Consider the following 22556-nt stretch of genomic DNA (forward strand, 5'->3'; position numbering starts at 1 on the left):
CATGGTTCCTACAGATGGACAACTGGGGTCCTTCACGTGAGACAGGATGAGTAGTCCACTCTTGTGTTGCTCAACTGACTCCTCAGGGCCCATTAGACAATCTACTTTTTTTTTTTGCTCTATCCAAGTTCCTATTACACCTGTACTAAGTATTCAGTGGTCTTAAAGGTTTGGTTCAGGGGTGTTGGGAGCTGTGATGGAACAAGATGCGAACCGTCTGGTGGGTCCCAAGAGCTGGGCTGAAAATGCCTGGCCTAGTGAACCATACAAGTTAGCTCTATTAATAAACTGGTACACTCATAAGCTAGTGCACAACAAAAAAAAGGTCACCATTCTGCATAGTGAAGAAAGGGAGTGACTCTATAAACCAGAGGTTAAATGTACAAGATTGAATCTATAAAAATATAATATAATGATATAATTTTAGCCTATACATCAGTAAGGTAAGTTACTTGTGGACAATTGTGGTCTGCCATGAAAAAGACAAAAGCCTTTCTAGAAATTATCAAAGACCCCCAAAAATCTATTTATAAAAGTATTTGCCAGTGCAAACCTGTTTTGTTAGTTCTTATGGCTTCATTTTGATGTTAAATCTCCAGTCTAGTGCGGCTATTGTCATGTGTTTGGCTGTTTAAACATTCATACTGTAAATGATACCAGTAGGATGCCCCCATGTTAAACACATGATGACAGCAATTCTCTAAACATTAAACACCCCCCTCTAAGTGGATTGCCCCTCTGAGATTTGTTGTAGCCTAATGCCAGAGTATCAGCCTGTAACTGCATTGAAATTGAACAATGCCAGCTGGCTACCTGCACACTGTATAATTCACAGGTTCCTGCCATGCAGATCTGACTGTACCATTGTTCCCCTGAGACAGGTAAAACTTTTATGACTTTTGTCTTCTTGTAGTAGATCAGGTATCTCTAAACTGGCTCGCATCAGAATGCCATGGCCTTCGTGGAACGGCGCTCCTTATGCACCTTCAATGTCGTGCTCAAACTGTGAATCTGAAAAGTGGCCTGTGTCCATACGGATTGGCACCGAATGGGGTGCCCATTAAACTTTTAGTCTGACTTAATAAGAAAGGTGAGCCGAACACTCCCTACTTGGTATGAGCTTGTAGTGCAGATGAAGCAAAGGGCATCAATTATTGAACGATGTTGAGGCCGACAGGTAAAAGCCACGGCACTGATCACTTCCACCTGCGGCAGAAACGACATCCCCCACCACGGGACCCCGCTAGCAGCCAGGAGACGTGGCCAACAGCACTGGGGTGGGCCATACTTTTGTGGCTATAACTAGAGGCAATTGAATGCTGGGTGTCAATTACAGGCTGAAATGAGATTACAAACCTAGGACTGCATTTAAGATTCCCATGCTTTGTCTTAAGCCACTTCTGCCACCTTGCATGAATGTTAAAGAGTAAGTTCTTGGCTCGTGACTGCTGATGTTATCGCTCTGATACTGTTTACAGTCAACAGTGCCATGAAGTTGGTCCACTGGCACAGGGTTGGTTTTAAATGTGCAGCATACTGCATGAGTACAGTAGGGTTTATAATCGCAATAAATGAAAGAGTATAATCGCAATAATAATAATCGCAAAAAAAAAAAGGTGATAAGTAGAATGTATGCTGTCACATTGGAGTCTGATACAAGCAGTGAACTCTGCCGCTGCTATTTTTTTTTGATGTTATCTTGTGCGGTCTGATGATATCTGATATGCCGAAATCAAATGAGACTTCACACCACAAGTATTCCAGTCATGAAGAAATTCCTGGAAAGAAGCTCTTTCTGCAGGAGTCTGTCGACTCTCCTTTGAACTCCTGTGACAATCTGATATGGGCTCATAGATGCTGTCAAATTTAAACGTGTGGTGTAACACAAATGCATCGCTGTGATTCTGTGGCATTGAAATGTGGATGGTACATAGATATTCTTTCACTTATGGTAACGGTGAAGTGGACATCTCTTTTTTTTGACTGTCTGTTCCTGTGTGTCCCCTTTCCATGGCCCTGTAACCCATCCTGCTGATCTCTAAGCTGCATGTGGCAGACTGTCTCCACAGTACAGTCCCATGGGCATGGCTGTCCTGCTCCTGTCACATGATCCTACCCTACTGTCCGAAAAAGTCAGCTCGGACCGGTCATCTCTCATTTGCCTTCTGTTTACGGATCGTGGCTTAGGGGTCATGGCTCTGATGTCTCTTGGGTCTGCCATTAATTATTGGCTTTCTCTGACCTCAAACACCCTAGGTTACCTCATAGGTTACCACTAGACAAGGGTATGAATGCAAGGTCTTACAATCATTCTAGATTCCTAGACATTTGCATGTTTAGTTTTTTTGATTTTTACTTCCTTTCTTTCTGATCCATACCGCTGATCATTTTTATCTAATCTGATACATGCTATGTAAAGAGCAATACCGCCAAATGACTGTCAATAATGGAGAATGAAATATAGGTTGCATGATCAATTACAACTATATTTAGTTGAAAAGCATAAAAGCCATTAAGCAATTGCAGAATAAGAGCATATGTGAGCATGTGATAGGCGTCACCAAGTATTTTTGGGACACCCAAACACACATATCACATAATAACTGGGCAGCAAATGATAGTGTGCATTGTAATGACATGCTGTCAGCTAACCTGGCGACAGCTGCTGGGGGTGTGACTCTCCGATGTGAAGATCATGGGCCTTGGAGAACAGAAGAGCAAATCGATGCCTCAAGTGGGCCAGCGCCATGTGGTCGCCCACCTTTCTGCTGATTTAACCTACCCAATTAAAATACTTAGTGTGAAGCATGACTGGGAAAATGCAGTGGTGTAGGGCCCTCCTGGGTTGTACTTAAGGAGCCCCCTCTTATCACCCTCCCCTCTGTGGACAAACATGGACTCACATAAACACATGTTTACTATAAAATACTAGTGTTATATGAACACAGGAGAAGCACCCATCAGAAAGCACCTATAGATGACTTATAACGCTGGATCTACAGCAGAGCCACTTACAGGCTATGTTACAAATTATACTATTCTGTGGTAATGGAAGAAGATGATAATTATTCATTTGTTTTGATTGTACCTATAGTAAATGCCTAGTATTTAAGGACTGTCTATATACATTTTACATTTGCTGTAGATTGACCCCAGGCCTTAAGGCTCCTGGCAGTCAGAAGGACGCTAGCACTGAGGGCACCGACCTCGATATCTTAATCTGTAATCCATGCCAGACTTTCACAGAAGCTCTGGATATTAACATTAAGGTGCTCTGTAGAATTAATCTGCTAAAGCCAAATGTATCCTTTGGTTTCAGTACAGAAGATTCCTACCCTTTGGTTTAATTAGGCTGAAATTTTTAGAAACATTTTCACTCACTGTATATAAATCCCCTCTAAATTTAAGGGCAATACTGATTCCTAGGATGGAAAGTTATAAGAGAGCGTAAAAGATAGCAGAGAGCATAAAGCAGATAAACGCGACGGAAAGCCGCTACGGAGCATAAAGGAGAGGTTTCGTGGATTTGAATATAAATAACAGTCTTTATGTGCTGTGATCTTACAAAGTACAAAATCCTCTCAGCAGGTACTGCACTGCTGGCTGCCAGCACCTAGTTTTGTTAATTCTCTCAAATGCTGTAAAACAGAAACTTAATGATAGCCAAAGTAAAGCCGCCAGAAGATCAGTTGACTGACTTTACAACAAGAAAAAAATTAATTTTGGGAATATAAGAGCTTGTACATATAAACCTATAGAACTACATAGGTCTGATTACCTCCTGTTGCCTGGGTGTGGTGTCTGCTATCCTGCTGCTCTCTAATTGCAGGCCCTGTTTTGTACTATGTGGGATGAAACCCATACAATATGGTAGCTATTAGGAGACCCTGCACTTATGCCTGAATGTGTGGTGGTTGTTCATTCCTGCTAATCTAGGACCAACTCCCTTTACTCTGGTACCACCTCTTGCTATTATGAAAGAATTAAAACTAATCTCACGTCCCAGAACTGATTTCACATCTCAAAACTGATCTCACATGTCAATTGATGAGCTATAAAACTGGTCTCACATCTCCAGCAGATTCATGCAATTAATCAATTACACTGCCATGTTATATCACATTACTAGCGTTTGTTGCAGTTTTAAAATATTTTTATGAAGGGGAAGGAAAATGCCTTGGACTTTTACTATAATTGGAGGCAGTTGAGCATGTGATTTTTAAAGTACTTGACAGCCAGTTAACACTGGTGAGAATCAAGATGAGAAATGGAGCAGGAACACAGAAAATAAAAATACATTCAGGTTAGGATACCACACCTGGCTCAAGATCATGTCGATGTTTTCGTAATACGGATACCCAGTATGAAAATCACCCTGGAATTATTTCCTTAATGGTAATTCTTGATAAAAATATATAAACAATTGCCAGAAAATGCCACCAATAGCAGTTCTGTTTAAGGTACGGTTTAAAGCAAAATATGATATGAAGTTACCCTTATATAGCACCTTTCTCAATAGCCACAGACGCTTTCCAGTCAACACACTGCACGATGCTTTACATCCAGTCCTGAGAACTGCCAGCCAATTACACACAGTGTACTCTCAACTGGAAAGCACTGCACAGTGAGGGACTGCATGATGCACAGGAAGGGGAGAGAGGCTCACACCCAGGACAGACCACCAACCTTCACTGGTGATGCAGGCGAACAGTCATTCACACACTCACACAAGGAGAATTTTTAGGGTAGCCAATTTTTACATAACCTTCATGTTTTTGGACTATGGGTGGAAACTATAGACCCAGGAGGAAACCCACAGATACAGGGAGAATGTGGGAACTCTACCCAGATACCCAAGACCCTAGTGCTGAGAGGCAAACATGTTAACTACCAAGCCACTATGCAACCTGAAATGTTTTTTGAATGCTTTGCAGTGGTGGTGTGTGAGGAGAGTTTCTGGGGAGGAATAAGAATAAATACTAATCTAGACTAACCAAACACACAGTAACCTTGAATATGCCAAATGACAATGGCCCTATTTAACAAATTCCAAAACACACTCCACAACACATAATAGTAAACACAGATGATCAAATGTTAGAAATGAGCTTTGGTTAATATCATTAAAGCTCATCTCTACTTTTATCATTAAATCTAATCTCTACTTTTTCAATGGCCATTTTAACCCAGTATCATATCAGAATAATCAATAGTTCAATAGTTCAATCAACTCAATCTTTAGTGCTGTACGTATATCTGCGTTCATACACAGATAAGAAGTAATTTCCCAGATGCTTAATTTGCAGTGAGGGTGGAGAAATTGAATTAGCATGGAAGCCTAAGGATGAGAATATGCCAAGAAGACATTGTGATCTTACTTATCTGACTTTGATTTTGTGATAGAGGGAAAAGATGTAACATGCTGTTTGGAACTTTCCTGATTTTTTTTGGTAAGGTTAAATGAATATCCCATTTTTTGTCCTCTAAAAGAGCTGAAAGAAGTCTTAGTACTAAAACTATTGGAAAGATTGTACTATGTACAATTGACAATGAGTGGAAACCTCGATTTTAATGACATCCAGGTTGATAAATAGCAAACCTATCTTTACATGTATGTATTGAAAAATGTAGTTGTACTAAACATATGGGAGGATACCCATCATATTTCTACATTCAGTGCACCATTGCAACATTTGCAATTACAAAATGTACACCTAATGTTCTAGTATTAGACCTTATACAGCTGTAAGTGTTTGCTTCCCATAAAGTCGACCAGTATGATAAGAGTCTTATAGGGCATGAATAACACCAAAAAAGAGCACCATATAAAAATGTGCAGTTATCATGTAGTCTGATTGTGATCTTATTATATTTTATTATGTATTATAATTTAAAATCAAAATTAAATCAAGTTAATGGAACAAAACCACACATTACAACAATGTTCTTAACATTCCAGAACCAAAGGACATCCTTGTTTATTTTTGCCACAGATACTGCATTTTAATGCTTTAAACTTCACTCATAACTAGACTGGCAAATGTATTTCGTGTGACACATGTCAACCACATTATAGGAATCAAAGTGTTATTAAGGGCATGCAGACAGTCCTTTTCATAGAATGGCGAATGACTGTAAAAGACGATAAGCTCAGTGAGTCTTTATCCTACCTTCCCTACTTTAGCACGTTGGATGAAAACTGTGAAGGTGGACCTTCTGGTTTATTCAGGGGTGAAGAATCTCTTTTTCCATAAAGTCTTTGAGTATGGAAATAGCCATAAACTAGCAATAAAATGCTGCACCCCACATATTCTTCCTTGTTTCTGATACGTTCTAGTTATAATGATCGTTTTGTGATGTTGACAATTTTGTTAATTATTTTACTACAGTTATAGTCTGAAGCCAGCAAACATTTTCCATGAGTAATCAGTACGCTCAGTCCAAATGTAGCGTTAGCTTGATGCTGGTTGGCGAGGTTGTATTTGTGACAGCTGCTGATCACCAGTGGTGTATAATATTTTTATAAAACACATACTTGTGCCTTTATTAGTCATAGAAAATATAATTTGTTATCAATATCATTATCATTTTATATATATATATATATATATATATATATATATATATATATATATATATATATATATATATATATATATATATCATTCAACACCAAAATTAAGATAAGATAAAGATTAAGAAAAGATAAAATTGAGAGAGAGAGAGAGAGACAGTGACAGAGCAGCAAAAATGACAAATTACAGTGAATCTTCAAGAGTAGCTGCGTAGCTATGCTTATCATTTATCATTATTATTCTTTGTAGTGTGATATTAATGAGATTTTAACATTTTAACATATTTTATATGATCTGAGGGTGATGTTTGACTTGACTTTAGCATATCTTATGCCATCTTACATGGTCTTGGGGCTCAGGGTTTTCTTCCATTTGTGCATGGATGTAAGCCAGTAGCTGAAGCTTTCCCAACAGGTTGCCAATCATTGTCCATATCGTCCCACGTGAACTTTTCCTTCCCTGTCTAGTTTAAGATTACCTTGAGCCTTGTCCTTTAAGTGAAGCATTAAAAGTGGACTCGTTCCATTCCGTGTAGTAATAACATATTCAGAACATGGCTATTGATTACAACTGGTTGATTACCACTGGGCTCATGTCACTGCTTTCTAAGTGAGTCACATTTAGGCTTACATGAATTTGCCTGTTGCAGGGAACAAGTGTGCATCCAGACAGATGAATGCTTGATGAATGCTTTCAGGTATTTCCAGTTGTGTTTATTGGAAATAGGTGCAATGGAATACATTATTGGTGTGTTTTGGATATCAAATGGGGTAGAAGGAGAGCCATATGCGTTTGTGAGAATGAACCATCTGTCTCTTACATGCTTTCACATGCTAAATACCCTGACTCCAACACTGGCTACTGACTACTTCTGTTCACTATCATCTACTCTACAGAATGAACTCTACAGAATCTTTTTTTTTTTTTTCTTTTTTTTAACATTTAGGCCTTCAGTTTTTTAACATGCTGTATTGAAGAGTACTCAACAGATCTGCTGACAGAGTCTTGAATTTAGGAATATCAGGAAATAGTACTCTGTTGCTCTATTTCTGCTGCCCAGACCCACAAGCTGTGCACTATATATTCTAGACTTTATTAGAATATAGTTCATATTGCATAATTTTCTTACCTACTGACATAAAACTACTACTAATAAAAGCACCTTTCTGCAGCTGCAGCTACATTATCACTGTTACTGCAGAGTGAATTAAGGTAAATTGCTCCGTGGTGTAAAATGAGCGAGACATTGTTGGAGCATCATGGCACTTTAAGATTTTATAGCTAACTGTTACAACAGAAGGCTACCTTACATTTAGCCAATTATTGATCTGAGGATGCAGAGTGGGACATGCCAAATGTTCCTTTTCAAGGATGAAGTTGCTCAGTCAGTCAGTCACACAGTAGAACAGAAGCACAGTGTACCATTGCAGACTGCTACACCATCAACGCCATTGGGCTAGGATACTGCCAGGCAGCCCAAACCCAGACAGGAGCAACTGAGGGCAAAAGGCCTTCCTCAGGGACAACCTAGCAGCAGCAGGGCTCAAACCAGCAAGCTACAAATCACAAGTCAAGCACCTAAACCACCCAGCCACAACTGCACCATAAAGTTGATATGTTATCTAAAGGAGAATGAATATCCATTTTATGGTTAATATCTTGATGAGCTTTGCAAAATTACTCAATTACTTTTTTTTTTTTTTTATAGCAACCACATTAAGCACACAAACATACATTCTAAAACTATAAAAGAACTATACAACTAAATTTAGTTCTTTAATATAATACTGTGGCATTTTCAAAGCAGGAGTGAGGCATGAGGGAAGAGAAAGTGAATCTTTATTGTCACGAATAAACAACTCAAAAGACGTTTAGTGGCCTGGGAGTCATAGTCGGCTTTAGAGTATCGCTTAGCTTCTGGCTTTCAGCAGCATAGACGCAAAAGCACCGGACCCCCTGTGGGGGCTAAATAGGGAGGAAATAACAAGGACCAGATGAGGAGCATGATAAACCTGTGCTTGAGCCCGGGGAAGTGAACAAGTGCCATGGTAGGTGTGTGTTGAAAGAGAGAGCTGGCTGGGTACTGGCCGTGGTGTGTTGTGTTCCAGTTGTGTTTTAAAGCTATTTATGTTCATAGCCTATTTGTTATTGGAAAACTAAAATAAATATTTACTGGGTTGTTGTTTTTTTTTCAGAATGCTACTTTTGCTGTCCAGTTGCCTATTTGAACTGAATAAGTTGTTCATTTTGACATTAAGCATTTAGAATCAAATGATATAGAATAGCAGGGCATGATGAGGAAAACTGCATAGCTTTTTTTTTTTTGTGATCTTCTACTGTAAATACCATGTAAACAAATGCTGGTCAAATCCAGGTTTCATTTTCCAGCGTACCTGTGCCGAAGTATCACTTGCGCTTCCTATAACACTTATGCATCAGTGTCAGTCTCTCAGGTTTCCACAACACTTAAAGCCCATGTGATGATCATGTCACTTTTACACTTAGCATGTCATGCCTGTCCACCCCTCGAGTGCTCTCAGTTACCGTTACACACGATCACTGGCCGAATGTTCAGTCAAGTCAAGGTGCCACTGTTTTTTACTTCTTAAAGAGAGTTAAATATCTTTCTCACTATTGCAGAGAAATACAGCTGGCATGTTCTTCACTGTATAATATCAAAACGTCAAATGCAGCATTTGAATAAGACATGACATACAGCCCCAACGGTCAATGTCCTGTGTTTTTAATATTCACCACAACACAAAACAAGAGACAATGCTTGGAATGTTTCACCATTTATTTATTTACTTAAAACCATTTATTTTGAGTTAGTTGTGCCTTTGGGGAGATGCATTTGCACTCTCCATTATAGCTATTCAAAAGTCAAATATAAACTGCTCATTTTGTGGGTATGACTAGGAGTTTCCAAAGTTTCCAAAGGAGTTTGATTGGGTAGAACACAACAAGTGCATGTTGCGTTGAATCAAAGTCCAATTGCGTGAGAGGAGACGAGGCAACAGCAGTCTGATCATCCAGAAGAAAATCAAGAGAAAACCAGGGTCTGGAATTCTGGAAGGAAGGAAAAGGAGCAGTGTTACACCTTTCTGTCATGCGAATTCAGAATGCAGTCACGTCATAAGGATAAGAGGTTTAGTGTCAGTCCAGTGAACTTTCATTTAGCTTCTCAAAAAACATATCAACTTCATGTCAATACTGGTAACTTCTATTAAAAAGCTTAGTTATACTTTCATACTGAACTGACCGCCAAGCTATATTTTAAACAAATGAATTAAAATTAAGTTTATGAATCCTATTTAAGTTAACACAGTTTACTAGGTGCACTGGGACATATAAAGCAGAAGATCTGTAGTCTATCATATTCCTAAGGAATGTAAGCATATTCACCATCCGCTCCAATTTGTCCATCACTATCATCATCAGCTGCTGTTAGTATGGACTTGATCTCAGTTTCTGACAGCAGACGAGCTCCAGGTGAAAACTTCTGCAAGAAGAATCTACAGACACAAACAATTTCACATTAGTGTTGCATTCTGAAGAATCTAGATTCAAACAATATCACATTATCATTGCATTCTTAATGGTACATCTACACTTGCATACAAACTCTTAAATATGATTACTGGTGGCACTCTACAGCTCTGTATATAACCATTTAAACATTGAAATGTTTCCTAAAGCATACATTTGGAGACTTTGAACAACCATGATAATATTAAAATGTATATTCTGCCAGCTCTGCAATGCCACAAATTGACAAAAGAAAAAACGCTTTTATCTGAGGTTTAAAGGATGCTCCTTTTGTACAAAACTGTTTCTTGAAGATTTTACATGTAAAGTGTAAAGTGATTTTCATTGTTGTTGTTGTTTTGGGGTATCTTAACTTATAGTGAGCATTGCCCTGCTAGGATGTTCGTGAAGAATGTCAACAGTTCAAGAAACACTGAGAAGATACACTTGAATTCCTAATGGCAACTTCAATGTTGTCAGTGATGCAAAAAAGCTTATGTCGACCTGTTTCGGCATCTTCTGCCTTACCTTTTGTGTCAGGTACGATCTTTTCAGAGTATGGTATATAACATTTCTTTGCCTACATTCCTGTATTTTTTTGAGAAAATTCCTGCAACCAACTGTTCACAAGTTTGAGTTATTTGTGTGTCTGTATTGTATGACACAGTTCATACTTGAGCTCATCCTCATCAATGGAACCGCTGCCATCTTCATCAATAATTTCAAACACATTCTTCACTTCCTCAGGAGTTTTCTTAGATAGACCACAGATTTGGAAGAACTTCCTGTGATTGAAAGACTCTGGTGCTGTGTGGTAAGAAAATAACGTAGAAATTGTGTTATGAAACAAAAATATTTTCTAACAATTTATTTTCATGTAAGTGGTGAGAAAAAACTGGTATGTTGCAAGAAGGCAGAAAATCCACTTCCACAGGCTGTTAGCACAGGATGACATCCTACTATGCGAAACAACATTGTTCAAGAGTGTATCTTCTCACTAGAAAGTATGTGATAAAACTGTTTAATTTCTAGTCTTTTATGCCTTAAAAATCTCTCTCTCTCTGTCTCTTTTTTGCCATATAATAAAGCTCTGTCATTTTCTAAGACATAATCTGATGTATTAGGCCATGGCATTACAGTCTTCTCTTTTTGAATTTGGGTATCTGAATTTTGATGGCCTAGCTGACAAAAAGCCTAAGGGTTGTATGACGAATGTTTATTATGCTGTAGTTTATAACCATGAGGTTTTGACGGTCTTTCAAATTCCTCAGTTAGAAATTCAACAATGTCTGAGGTCCAATTATTTTTTTACGTCAGGTTCAATGCTGAGTTGAAAAGTTTAATTTGCGAATACTAGCTACAATGCAGTAACACTTCTAAATTATTCTGACACTGTTGGGAGATGACAGTAAGCATAAAGTAGACTACTGTTTCAACAATTTCTACTACTAGGTCATAACTGAGACATTCTATGCTGCAAGAACGATATCCATCACCTCGGTTTTATCATATACTATCTCATAATAGCGTTATATTTTATAGCCTGTAATGAATTTTTTTTTCAACAAAATATTTAATAACGACGTGGAAATGGATTTTTCCTCTACTAGTTAGCAATAGACTACACCACATGACCCACAAATTCCCAAAGCATACACCCTTGCGTGTTATTTCACAGCAGTACAAGACCATCCTGTGATGGATCTTATTTAACTAAGCAGTAGAGCCGTAATGATAATAACATATTTTATAGGCTACTTCATCTGGATTATTTTTGTTCGGGAAAAGCCCAGGTTCACGCACCCAGTGAATCTATTACATTTACTTATCTAGCTAATGAAAGATGAAAGAGCACTAGTCAAACAATATCGCCCGGCGAAAATCGATACCTTGGCAGTCCTTGATAGCACTCTCGATGGCATCAGCGGAAAGGATAGACGTGAGCGACATAGTCCTGAGGAACAACCGTTGTAAATAATTAATACCATTTCCAAAACGCCAGTAAATCCATTTGAATTATCACCATAAAACCACGTGTCCGTCTATTCTTATAGTATTGAAAAAATACTGACTACTGCACCAAATACTTACGAGAACGTGCTAGATTGACAAACTTTTAGGGCTGAAACTAATGACCGCTGCGTTACACGAATTTAGAAGACGCTCGAAGCTGCTGGAGCTGAATGGCACCTTCTTTATCACGCGACAGTAAGCAAAGCAGCAAGAAAATAAAACAATTTCGTTTGAGTATGTTTTTTTTCACCTTTAGCTTGAAGAAAAAAACGAAGGACCAAAGGTATAAAGGAAGGAAAAATGGAAAATGAAAGGGTCGTACATTTCAAAAATTCTTTGCTTGTCTATATAACCCTTGCAGCCATGAAATAGATGAAAAACGAAAGGCTAAGAAGTATCCAGCGCGCAAGCGCATACCTTTACTTACCCGGTGAAGTTGCTGCCAGGTAGGTGATCCAACAGAGAGATAGTGCAATGTGGTGTGTGCGCTGTCTGTCAAACGGGGATTTATATAGGTCTGACTGTAGGGACAATAGGCAATTCTTAAGTTACCTGTCTGTGGATCAAATTCGCACTGCCAGACACGGCTCAAATTTGTTGCCTAACTAATTAACCTTTACTATTTATATCCACCCAGGAGCTGAGTGCAGATAGACTAGTCCTGACACTGCAGTGACCTTGTAAATGTAAGATTAAATAATAAGTGCGACTTGCACTGTTCCTCCCATCTCACCAGTCAATCATAATATGAACATTAAAAAGGCAACCCACCCCATTTGATTTCTCATCTTTACTTTTTTGTACCTGTGTGCTCCATACTCCACCCCTCCCCCGCCATCGTGTCATGCAGTCAGACAGTTGAAGGAAGGGTGATTGAACCATACCAAATTAACAATACTAAATGATCAGGACATTAATTAAGGAAGAGTTACATAATGCAGCCAGTCTTATATAGTTAAGTGAAATTGAAGCTGGCTTTGAATTGTAATACCCTCCTGATGGTCTTTTAAATGACAAAATATACCAACTGGATAAAAGATTCCTTTTGTTGGTTTTATCAACAATTCTCCATAGCAAATTTTATTTTATTTTTTTCATGGACAAATCCTTCTCTTTAATTCTTCTATATTACAGTCAGTCAATCTCTCTCTCTCTCTCTCTCTCTCTCTTTCTTTCTTTCTCTCTCTCTGTGTGTGTGTGTGTGTGTGTGTGTGTGTTCCACACGGCCAAGTATACACACAGCCCTGTATGTTAATCACAAAATCTTATAGCAGTGTATTCATGTCACATAGTCCAAAGGTTATTGTGCTATCATTTAATCCCTTGCTGACTCAGGGCATGTAGACTCATTTTTTTCCACAACCCATCTGCAATACATCTTTTGGTCCATTCACCGATACTTCTGCATGAATTAAAGTCGCCTTACTTTCCCTCTGTTTCTAATGACTGAGACTCAGAGAGCAGTGAAGGCTCCGTTTGCAAGTTTTGTTTAATGCGGAAAAGGCACAGGGAAGTACAAAAACCAAAGTAGAGCACAAAAAATAGGCCACAGTCAAGATCAGTCCTAGAAATCAAGCAAAGGTATCCGGAAAAGAGCAAACCCAGTACAAGAAGCAGGCACGTTGCATGGCGCGAGAGACGAAACGGTGCGCTTGGTATGCAGACTGAGGAACTAGCAATACTTCATGCTAATGTGGCGAATCTGAAGGGTTTACGAAAGGCAGCTGATCAGAGCTGGAACTAGTGACAGGTGTGTAGGATAATGGTTGTCATGGCAGCTAGGCCAGAAGTCAGGGGAGAAGTCTGATGGCCAGAGGAGGCACTGCTGACACTGTCGCATCACTGTTGCAGTGATGCCATGACAAAATCCTCAGTTATAATGTTGAATGTTCTTGTTCTATGTTATTGGCAAATATGTATAGCAGTTTCATCCCTGCTTATCATCCGCAATACATTCCTTGTTCCTAGGTTCACGTGCTTCTCAGGTTTACAGGTGTACAGTTACAACTGTGGCCCATGTGTTGACCACCCTGCACCCTGGTCATCACAGGAACTGTGCTGAGAGGAAGCATTCGGATGATGGAGCATTCTCACCACAGTGAGTGATATGGTGATGCTGTGCCAGGGAATACTGTGTGTTGTGCTGGTATAGGCACAGTGGGGTTGCTGTCCTTTAGTCAGGCTTTAATGTCATGGCTGGATTGACAGTGGTCAGCCACGCACAATCTTAGTTTTTACCAGCAGTGGACACTGTGATCAGAAACTGACTACTTATGCAAAGTGAAAGAATATCTAACCCAAACTGTATATTGTGTTGTCTATCACTATACCCAGACAAGATGTCTCTAATGAATTAATGTTTCTAATAAAGCTTATTATTATTATTCCTATTATTATTGTTATTATCTAAATTGTTGAATAAAGCATTTATCCAAATTGTCGTCAAGATTTTATATGAGAATCCACTTTCATTTGTTTGGCCTCTTATGTTGGATGTAGATGCACCAATCAGTACCAAGTAGAACCTTTATTTATTTCCTTTATTCCCTTTAAGTGAAGCTCTATGACGCTAGAAAAAGGAAATGTCAAAGCGGCTTGAAAATGTTTGTTCTTGAATATCAGTGTAGCCTTAACAGTTTTGTGATTATTTCCACTGAGCATTAATGGATTTTATTTCTGCATGACCATTTCAGGGCAGATGCCCCTTTCAGAATGCTAAAAGTCACATTCTTAAATATTTGTGTGGAACGAATAAAGCCTTAAGTGGAATTCCTTTCATTGGATTTGGAACTGGAAATGGGTCTGTGTGCCTGCTCTGCACCATTCAGCAGTTCATTGAAAGGGACATGTAAAGGCTGCTGGTTATATCAAGTGCTGGCAACTTTTAGTTCAGCTTCAGCTGCTGCAGAGTGGCTCATATCCATCCTATCAGAAGGCAGACTCAGGCTGTTTGAAGGGCAGGGCAAAATATAAATAAATAAAATGGGCACCTACTGCACAATGTGGGGCCTGACCAGCACGCAAATAGCAATGATGCATCATGTATGATGAAATAGTCTTTATCCTTAATTAAGATTAACATTAGCACTCAATATTTTTTTCCCATGTGAAGGGCAGCCAAAAGGTCACTTCCTCTTGTTTTTGCATCTCTATAGGGCACTTTAGCAATGTGGGCACCAGGGAGTCCGTGTCCCCCTCCCTAGGGTCTGTCAGTGCTACATACTTACATTAAAGCTCGGCAAAGTACATATTCTGATTAATTTCACTTTGACCTGAGGTTTATCCTGACTTTCCATGAGTCCGATAACCTCTGATGATGTTGCAGAGGGAGAAACTCAAGAGGCTGGCATGCTCTCCGTAGGACACTGGATCCATCAGTGTTTCTTTTTACTCGTGGGCAGTAATGTCATGCCTTAAGCCGACACCACACATCCTTCGGCTCAATGATCTCATCTCTGCTGCCGGAGGAACTCTACATGACATGGTTTAGATGTTTCTTGTCTATAGCACACCTGGTTTAACTGATGTAGGACTTGATGATTACCTGGTGTCTTAAGTCTGATGAGAGGAATTGAGGGCTGAATCTAAGCCACATCGTGGTAGATCTCTAGGAACAGGTCTGGCCACGCCTGTGAGGTCCTATTAATAAGTAACTGACCGCTTAGAGTCGCCAATTTGGGAATCGGTCATATTCACTGATTCGTGAGAAAGTGTTGCCATCTAATGGACAACATAAGTAAGAACAGTCGGCTGTACAACAAACGAACCGCGGCTTACTGACGTCCCCTAAAAGTGACACCTAGAAAAAACAGTCCAGGCTAATATGGTTAGTGCAGTAATTGGTTATCCCTATGCTAGGCTGCGTTCGAAAAACAGCTGTAGGACAATTAACAACCATTGCAATCAAAATGAGAGTAAGGTTAAGCGGAAGTAATAATGACACCGGCAATAATATTGGTGATAAGGATGATCGTGATCTCTAATTAGACAACACTTTTAATTCTCTGTGGTCAGATTCTATTTGACCATTGTGGCCTGCTTGGTTTGTTCCGGCTGCTATATTGTTCATCTCAAAGCGCACCGCAGTTCAAAGACAGGCGTAAGATGTCATAGTTTTAGACCCTTTTATTTTTTCACTTTTTCTTCTAAACAGTTAGATAGGTTACAGTCGTAAATGACTTTGTGAGAACTGCATGATAACTGTGTGAGGTGTAACCTACGGTTTTTTTTTTAGAAGAATGGAAAGAAAGTCGAAATTGCAAAAGAATATTTATTCTTTTCTTATCGTCCGTTCCCGTAAAAGTGCATTAGATTTTACAGTAAGCAAAATTCATATTTAAGACAGGATACACAGCCGCGGTACATTCACAATCATCATTTTGGACAGTGTGCTGCATGGGAGGAAACTTCTCATAAGCATATGTATAAAAATTATTTATAGTCAGATGAAAATGGGGAGGTCTTGGCCAAAGTTGTTCCTTTAGAGCGAGAGGTGTTGGTTGGTCAGAAGCAAATTATGCCTTAACCAGGCTAGCGAACTCTGTGAACAGTGGACAAGGCATTAGAAGAAAAATGAATTTTATTGCGATGTGTAATGATTTAAAACAAAGAAAGAAACAAAGAAATTACCTTCAGCTCCAATTTTGCCGTCACCGTCGGTGTCTCCAGCCTTCATGAAGGTCTTGGTCTCGGCGTCAGTCAGTGCCCTTGCGCCGGACTTGAAGTTCTGCAGGAACAGTCTGTAGAGAAACCGCGCATCAGAAGTTATGCAGTAGAGCCCACAGAGCAGACAGACTCTCAGTGTTTTTGGAATGCTTAAGTTTTTCTTTCTTTTTTCCCCCATGAAGAAAGTTTGTCCTTACTTCAGCTCATCCTCCTCAATGAAGCCACTTTTATCCTGATCGATGATTGCGAAAGCCTTCTTGACGTCATCAGCAGATTTGCTGGTCAGACCGACCTTCTGGAAGAAGGCCTTGTGGTCGAAGGAGCCGTCGGCTAAGAAACAAAATAATAATAATTATTTTTGCTGTTGTTGATGATGTTGTTGTTGTTGTTGTTGTTGATGATGATGATGCTGTAGTAGTAGTTGTTGTTGTTGAGGCGCATAAAAATCTGCCTAGAGTAACCTGTGATTTTATATATCAGTGAAAGTATAAATACCTTTGCATGCATCCAGGGCTGCAGCGATGTCAGCGTCGTTTAGGACACCGGTGAATGCCATCTTTAGCTAAATTAAAAAATATGTAACATTAATATAACATAAGTGATGCTTCAATACATTTCTCCATCTCTAAACTGACTCTCGAATGCTTCTAATCTCACTTAAGCAATGCATTTGCAGTTAGGCGTCAGGTGAAGTCCTTTCCTCATTCAGTTACATGTTTTGGTTTCGAATTTGTTCGCTGTCATGATTTAACTTTCGAACCACTATTTCAGTTATTTTCATTCGTGTAATTAAGTTGAGCAAAGAAACCCCCAAGAAATGTGTAGCAATCTATTCCATGGCACACTGGTCACTATGAGGATGCTATATCCCAAAGGTCCACATATGATGATGTCCTCTATAAATAAAGCACGAGGAGAAGTTCTCCCTCACATCCAAAGTAAGTCCAAGGGAGATTCAGAGGATGAGGATTTTTTGATGATCGCAAATGGTTTGATAAGGCCTATTGCAAATGCATTGCAGGTCCCATCGAGAATGTTGTTGTTCCTATAGAATTTCAGTAAAGCCGGAATGTCCCTCCTGTGGTCGTCCCGATGGACATGGGTCCTCTCTGCATGGAAACTCACCTCTTTTGTCTTTGGTGGTTAGGGTAGATTCAGAAGACTCGAGCAACTGCAGTGAACTCTTGGCCGTTGCTCTTAACCTTATATACCTTCACTCACCCGAAATATGAGGCATAATGTAACGGACACCCAATAGAAGGGGGGGGGGGGGTGCTTGAAGTGTGTCCAGTAGACAGACCGTACTATATTTATCTACATAAACGAAGAAGCTTAAAAGGTGAGTTTGAAAAAAGTCTGTAATATCCCGCAATGCTAATAATACATGCTGCTGATACGGTTGAAATTGTCGCTGCTGGCAAAACTGCGTAATGTGGAAAAGTGCATGTATGGATATTGCTGTGGTCACTTGTTCTGAAGGCTGGCGTAACTCCCGAGGAAGCGTAAGGAGAGGACGGCTCGCCTCGTACATAGGAAGCTCGATAGTCTCTTGTTACTACAAGATATAAGTGTTTAATCGTTATCTTGGATGAATGTAAGGTATGAAACGCAACTTTACATTTACATTGAAGTGTTTAAGTATGGGCTTGACTAAGATTTTTTGTTAGAGCTGCAACCTAATAAACGCCATTCTTTACGTTCGAAATTATTAGGCCAAATTACGTTTTGCCAGCAAAAAAACCCCAAAACTGAATGCAATTAATTATAGAGTTACTGTATAATCGATACCGATATAAAATTACATTGCTGTCATTTTGAATGTTTAGGACTGTAAATGTTTACTTTCTGGATATTCACATTTACAATAATAAAATTATACATTGAAGTTCTTCGCATTCAGTCAAATGTTATTGCTGTGCTTTGCTTTTTTTAACGTATAATTTGATTGGATGCTAGAACCAATTAATCCTATTTGAGTTACATTATTTTTCAGTCAATGAATTAACTATATTGTGGCAGTTTTTTTAGTTTCTCTTCATGGTCCCAAAGGGCAAATGACAAAATGTATTTCTTGTGTGCTTTTTACAATGTGAATTAGACATAATTTGTTTCTGAGTGTTATTGCATGCTATTTCAAACAGCAGAGGGCAGCACTATCGCACCAGACGAATATAGTAACACTTAGAACAGGAACATTGCGGATGATAGCGCTGCTGTATTCGCTTTTCTGTTGGTTTACTACGTCACTTTAGTGTACAATAAATGTCTTTTTTAAAACAAAGCGGGATTTTGTTATTTTATACAATGTTATACATCATAAGATACTGCATGCTTTAAAATACTATCAGAAAATTAACTGACTAACCAAATATTAGTCAAATGCAATTTAAAATGATTAGGGTTGGGTTTTATTAAACAGATGCCCTGATGTGTAAAGCTAAAAGTTTTTTAGAAGACTTGTCCAGAGTGTTGCCTTTCTGCTTTAGGGCTATTCTGAGAATCCATAGAGCCACTAAGGACTGTAATTGGGCATGTGAAAAGTATCCTTTGCAAATCCCTTCCAATGCATCACAGCAAATCTCTGGGCCTTCCCTCTGCAGCTAGAGTGTCAAGATTGTGGTCTTCCTTTTCCGAGCTCCCTACCCTGGGAGTTTATGATGTCCCTGAACACTAGGAGGCACTTTTGAAAATAACCATCTAATGTGTGAGCACCAGCAGAAAGCAGGCGAGAAATCACCCTGTGCTCAAAGACGTGTTACACCAAAACGACATTTATTCCTTGTTTTTCACTCTTCCCCAGAAGTGCATAAGAGACATCTGCACAAGCCAACGGGCTTGAAATAAAACACATCCAAATAACATTAACAACACAATCTAAGGACACTGTGTTCAATGTCAAGTAAACTGTCCAAAGTAATTTCATAAATAAGATATAAAAAATATATATGATCTTAGGTCAGCTGAAAGAGATGTGGGCAGTAGCTTGGGTTCTGGTTCCATGAACTGAGATGAGTCTTGGTCAGATGGAAATTTAAGCCTTTACAAGAGCAGCGAACTCTGTGAGATGAAATAGAAATAAAACTACCATTAGTGAGTTACATGAAAACCACTTCCTGTTTAGCTATTCTACTTACATTTCCACACCTCCAAGCGTATGCGGCTGCTGTCACTGATGCTGATATTTCTACTTATCTCTTGGCCATTCGCTACTCAGTGTCTCCATGCTCAAAGCTGAGTCATGGAGGCATTTACCAAGTTCCTCTGGTCCTCCCCGCATCACCGAGGTTTGCTATGTCACGTGCCTGACGAGTGCATTAAATTACCCTCAGCTCCGATCTTGCCATCGCCATCACTGTCACCAGCAGCAAGGAAGGTCTTGGTCTCTTTGTCAGTCAGCGCCCTGGCACCGCTCTTGAAGTTCTGCAGGAACAGCCTGCAAAAGGCGACACACACGCTTTCACTCACCCATGCTGCTGTCGACTCGGAGACATGCCAATAGGTCAGACAGAACTGTGCCCATAGTATCACGGATGAGTTCTTACTTCAGCTCATCCTCCTCAATGAAGCCACTGTTGTCCTGGTCAATGATGGAGAAAGCCTTCTTGACCTCATCAGCAGACTTGGAGGACAGGCCAACCTTGGCAAAAAAAACCTTGTAGTTGAATGTGTCAGGGGCTGTAGACCGAGATTATTGGAGGATTGTTAGCATGCCATACCTGATCATTTCTTATCAGCAATTGCTAAGGGAATGATGACAGCCATCAGTCAAGCCACAAATCATGTTTCATAAAATTTATTCTCTTAGTTATTTCTCACTTATTTCTCACAGTTTTCCTGTCATTTGCTCTATTGCTATAAGAATACATCATTTTCTCAGAGCACTTCAAAAATACAACTTTAATTTCATATTTCTACAGAGTTCTTTGTGCAAATAGCAAGAAAGGCAGTGCCTTACCCTCGCAGGCAGCAAGAGCTGCGCTGACGTCAGCATCAGCCAGGACTCCAGCAAAAGCCATTTTCTCAAAGTCCGATGAAGCTGCAAGACCATCAGACAGAAAGATAAAAGGGCAAGCAAGGGTTTACCATTAAAGGAAACTCCTGCTCTGTGTAAGCATCAAATTCTATGGCTTTAATAACGTTCTGCATAAATGTGCTTGTATAACATATTGCTTATCCGACATGTTTCACTGTGTAGACCGACCTTCTGCACATGCCTTAACGGGAAGTCCTATTATTTAAATGGTGGTACTTTGCAAAAGCATAGCTGCATCATGGAATTACTACTCAAGATGACTTAAAAATTAAACAGCAGGTCAGCATTTGCTATTTAGTGTAGGTCAGACCTTTCACAAACAACACAGTCTGTGCAAAGTAAATGATTAAGTTGGTCCACAGTTCAAGTGATGCACATTTGAGCTGTGGACCATGTGGACCAAAATAAAAGTCATGCTGAAGGGCCCTGATGATTTTCCTTGGTCATGATTTATCCTTAGTTGATCCGATCACGAATGCCTCTGCTGAACGCAGCAAGGAGATTCAGTAAGTCCAATTTTCTGATTGGCCGGTGCTAATGTAGACAGCCTCCTCAATCACTAGAATATTCCCAAGCCAACTGTCCATGCGTTGCAATGCTTTCTTTGAACCACAATAAATAATTTTCTCTGTGCGGCAAAATCCTAATCTCTGCAGAACTGAAGACAGATTGCTATGATGCTGTCATCCGGAAGGTAGCGGGCATCTCACTCACCTTGCTCTTCTCTAAGGCGAGTGAAAAACCAAAGGAGTAAGTCGAGGTGTGTCCCAGTCCCTTCCTTACCGTCTTATATACCATCCACCCTCACCATTTACAGGAGTTTGTAGCTCAGTAATAGATACCTCATGTAGGCCTAGCGAATAGTTTTGAAAATATGTGTCCAGTAGTCAAGTTGGGCTATTTTTAACCCCTCAAACGATGCTCAGAAACATGTGTGGGACGTATAGACATCTTGAGTCACCTCCTCCTGTACCCTGCTTGTGTTATGCGGTCATTCATTCACACATGAGCTAAACTTAATTAATATTGTGTTTTAGAGCAGTTTCATTTCACAGGCCTAATTGGAAACACAAAATCACTGTTATAATTTGAGAGGTATTAATAGGTATGTTTCTCTTAGGCCAGAAATTAATATATAATAAAATAACATTTACTTTAAATCCACAATTTAACATAAGAATGTAAAAAAATTAAAATGCAATGAACACAAATGAAATAATTACATACATTCTTTTTCATCAGGAAGACAATCATACAATGAACCAAAAACGTCCAAGCAAATTATAGAAAAACCTCTGAAAGCTCATAGTCTCTATTTCTTCTGGCTCTTCTTATAGTCTATAGTTATGGTAAATCTGTAAGTATATATTAATGTAAGATAGCAAACCTACAAGTTATTTTTAAAATATCTCTGATGTGGTATCTTTTGACATTGTCTGTATTAGATTTTGCACACCTGCCATTCTCCTTGTAGTGATGGAAATTAAAGCTCAGATCAGAGGGAACCTTGCCAGAGGAAGGGAATGACAATCAGTTTGCCTGATTCACCAGTTGACTAAAAAATGTAATATGTAGACATTAAATAATAACGGTAATATGTCAATTTATTTAACACTCTAGAATTTGGAATGAAATTATTCATATAATTTATAATTTATATTTTAGAGCTGAAGTACACTTTGTTACCCACTGACTATACAGTTTAGTTATACGGGGTATTTTGATCTACAGAACATCTAACT

The 22556-nt window shown here is 39.2% G+C and overlaps 3 protein-coding genes across 5 annotated transcripts; all 3 read right to left on the reverse strand.

Moving 5' to 3' along the window:
• Positions 1–9354: 9354 nt before the first annotated feature.
• On the reverse strand, positions 9355–12688 carry pvalb8 (parvalbumin 8). Of its 3 annotated transcripts, none has more exons than XM_026997999.1 (5): positions 12544–12688; positions 11993–12057; positions 10778–10910; positions 9981–10090; positions 9355–9644 (listed from the first exon to the last, which is right to left on the reverse strand). In XM_026997999.1, the coding sequence occupies exons 2-5, from the start codon at positions 12051–12053 to the stop codon at positions 9619–9621; spliced, it is 330 nt and encodes a 109-aa protein (XP_026853800.1). In that variant the 5' UTR covers positions 12054–12057; positions 12544–12688; the 3' UTR covers positions 9355–9618. The 3 variants fall into 3 exon arrangements, with proteins under 3 accessions (XP_026853800.1, XP_035384639.1, XP_026853799.1); XM_035528746.1 differs by lacking the exon at positions 12544–12688 and adding an exon at positions 12367–12496; XM_026997998.2 differs by lacking the exon at positions 12544–12688 and adding an exon at positions 12195–12342.
• Positions 12689–16226: 3538 nt separating this feature from the next.
• LOC113569873 (parvalbumin beta-like) lies at positions 16227–17986 on the reverse strand. Its single transcript, XM_026997948.2, has 5 exons — positions 17907–17986; positions 17277–17343; positions 16979–17111; positions 16746–16855; positions 16227–16656 (listed from the first exon to the last, which is right to left on the reverse strand). Exons 2-5 carry the CDS (start codon positions 17335–17337, stop codon positions 16631–16633), a joined length of 330 nt encoding a protein of 109 aa, XP_026853749.1. The 5' UTR covers positions 17338–17343; positions 17907–17986; the 3' UTR covers positions 16227–16630.
• A 1593-nt stretch (positions 17987–19579) lies between these two features.
• LOC113569874 (parvalbumin beta 2-like) lies at positions 19580–21001 on the reverse strand. The gene is made up of 5 exons (XM_026997949.2): positions 20983–21001; positions 20737–20817; positions 20324–20456; positions 20105–20214; positions 19580–19838 (listed from the first exon to the last, which is right to left on the reverse strand). Exons 2-5 carry the CDS (start codon positions 20795–20797, stop codon positions 19813–19815), a joined length of 330 nt encoding a protein of 109 aa, XP_026853750.2. The 5' UTR covers positions 20798–20817; positions 20983–21001; the 3' UTR covers positions 19580–19812.
• Between the last annotated feature and the right edge of the window lie 1555 nt (positions 21002–22556).

The sequence above is a fragment of the Electrophorus electricus genome, chromosome 1 (assembly GCF_013358815.1).
Source record: "Electrophorus electricus isolate fEleEle1 chromosome 1, fEleEle1.pri, whole genome shotgun sequence".
Classification (NCBI taxonomy): domain Eukaryota; kingdom Metazoa; phylum Chordata; class Actinopteri; order Gymnotiformes; family Gymnotidae; genus Electrophorus; species Electrophorus electricus.

Bases quoted from the DNA above. Each gene is read 5' to 3' on its own strand.
- LOC113569873 (XM_026997948.2), bottom strand. From the start codon at position 17,337: ATGGCATTCACCGGTGTCCTAAACGACGCTGACATCGCTGCAGCCCTG. The intron at 17,112-17,276 runs GTATTTATACTT...TTTGTTTCTTAG, and splicing joins AGCCCTGGATGCATGCAAAG to CCGACGGCTCCTTCGACCAC. The intron at 16,856-16,978 runs GTAAGGACAAAC...GTTTCTCTACAG, and splicing joins ATTGAGGAGGATGAGCTGAA to ACTGTTCCTGCAGAACTTCA.
- pvalb8 (XM_026997999.1), bottom strand. From the start codon at position 12,053: ATGTCGCTCACGTCTATCCTTTCCGCTGATGCCATCGAGAGTGCTATC. The intron at 10,911-11,992 runs GTATCGATTTTC...CTTACCACACAG, and splicing joins TGCTATCAAGGACTGCCAAG to CACCAGAGTCTTTCAATCAC. The intron at 10,091-10,777 runs GTATGAACTGTG...TTGTGTCTGTAG, and splicing joins ATTGATGAGGATGAGCTCAA to ATTCTTCTTGCAGAAGTTTT.
- LOC113569874 (XM_026997949.2), bottom strand. From the start codon at position 20,797: ATGGCTTTTGCTGGAGTCCTGGCTGATGCTGACGTCAGCGCAGCTCTT. The intron at 20,215-20,323 runs GTAAGAACTCAT...CGCCTTTTGCAG, and splicing joins ATTGAGGAGGATGAGCTGAA to GCTGTTCCTGCAGAACTTCA. The intron at 19,839-20,104 runs GTAATTTAATGC...TTCATCTCACAG, and splicing joins TGGCAAGATCGGAGCTGAGG to AGTTCGCTGCTCTTGTAAAG.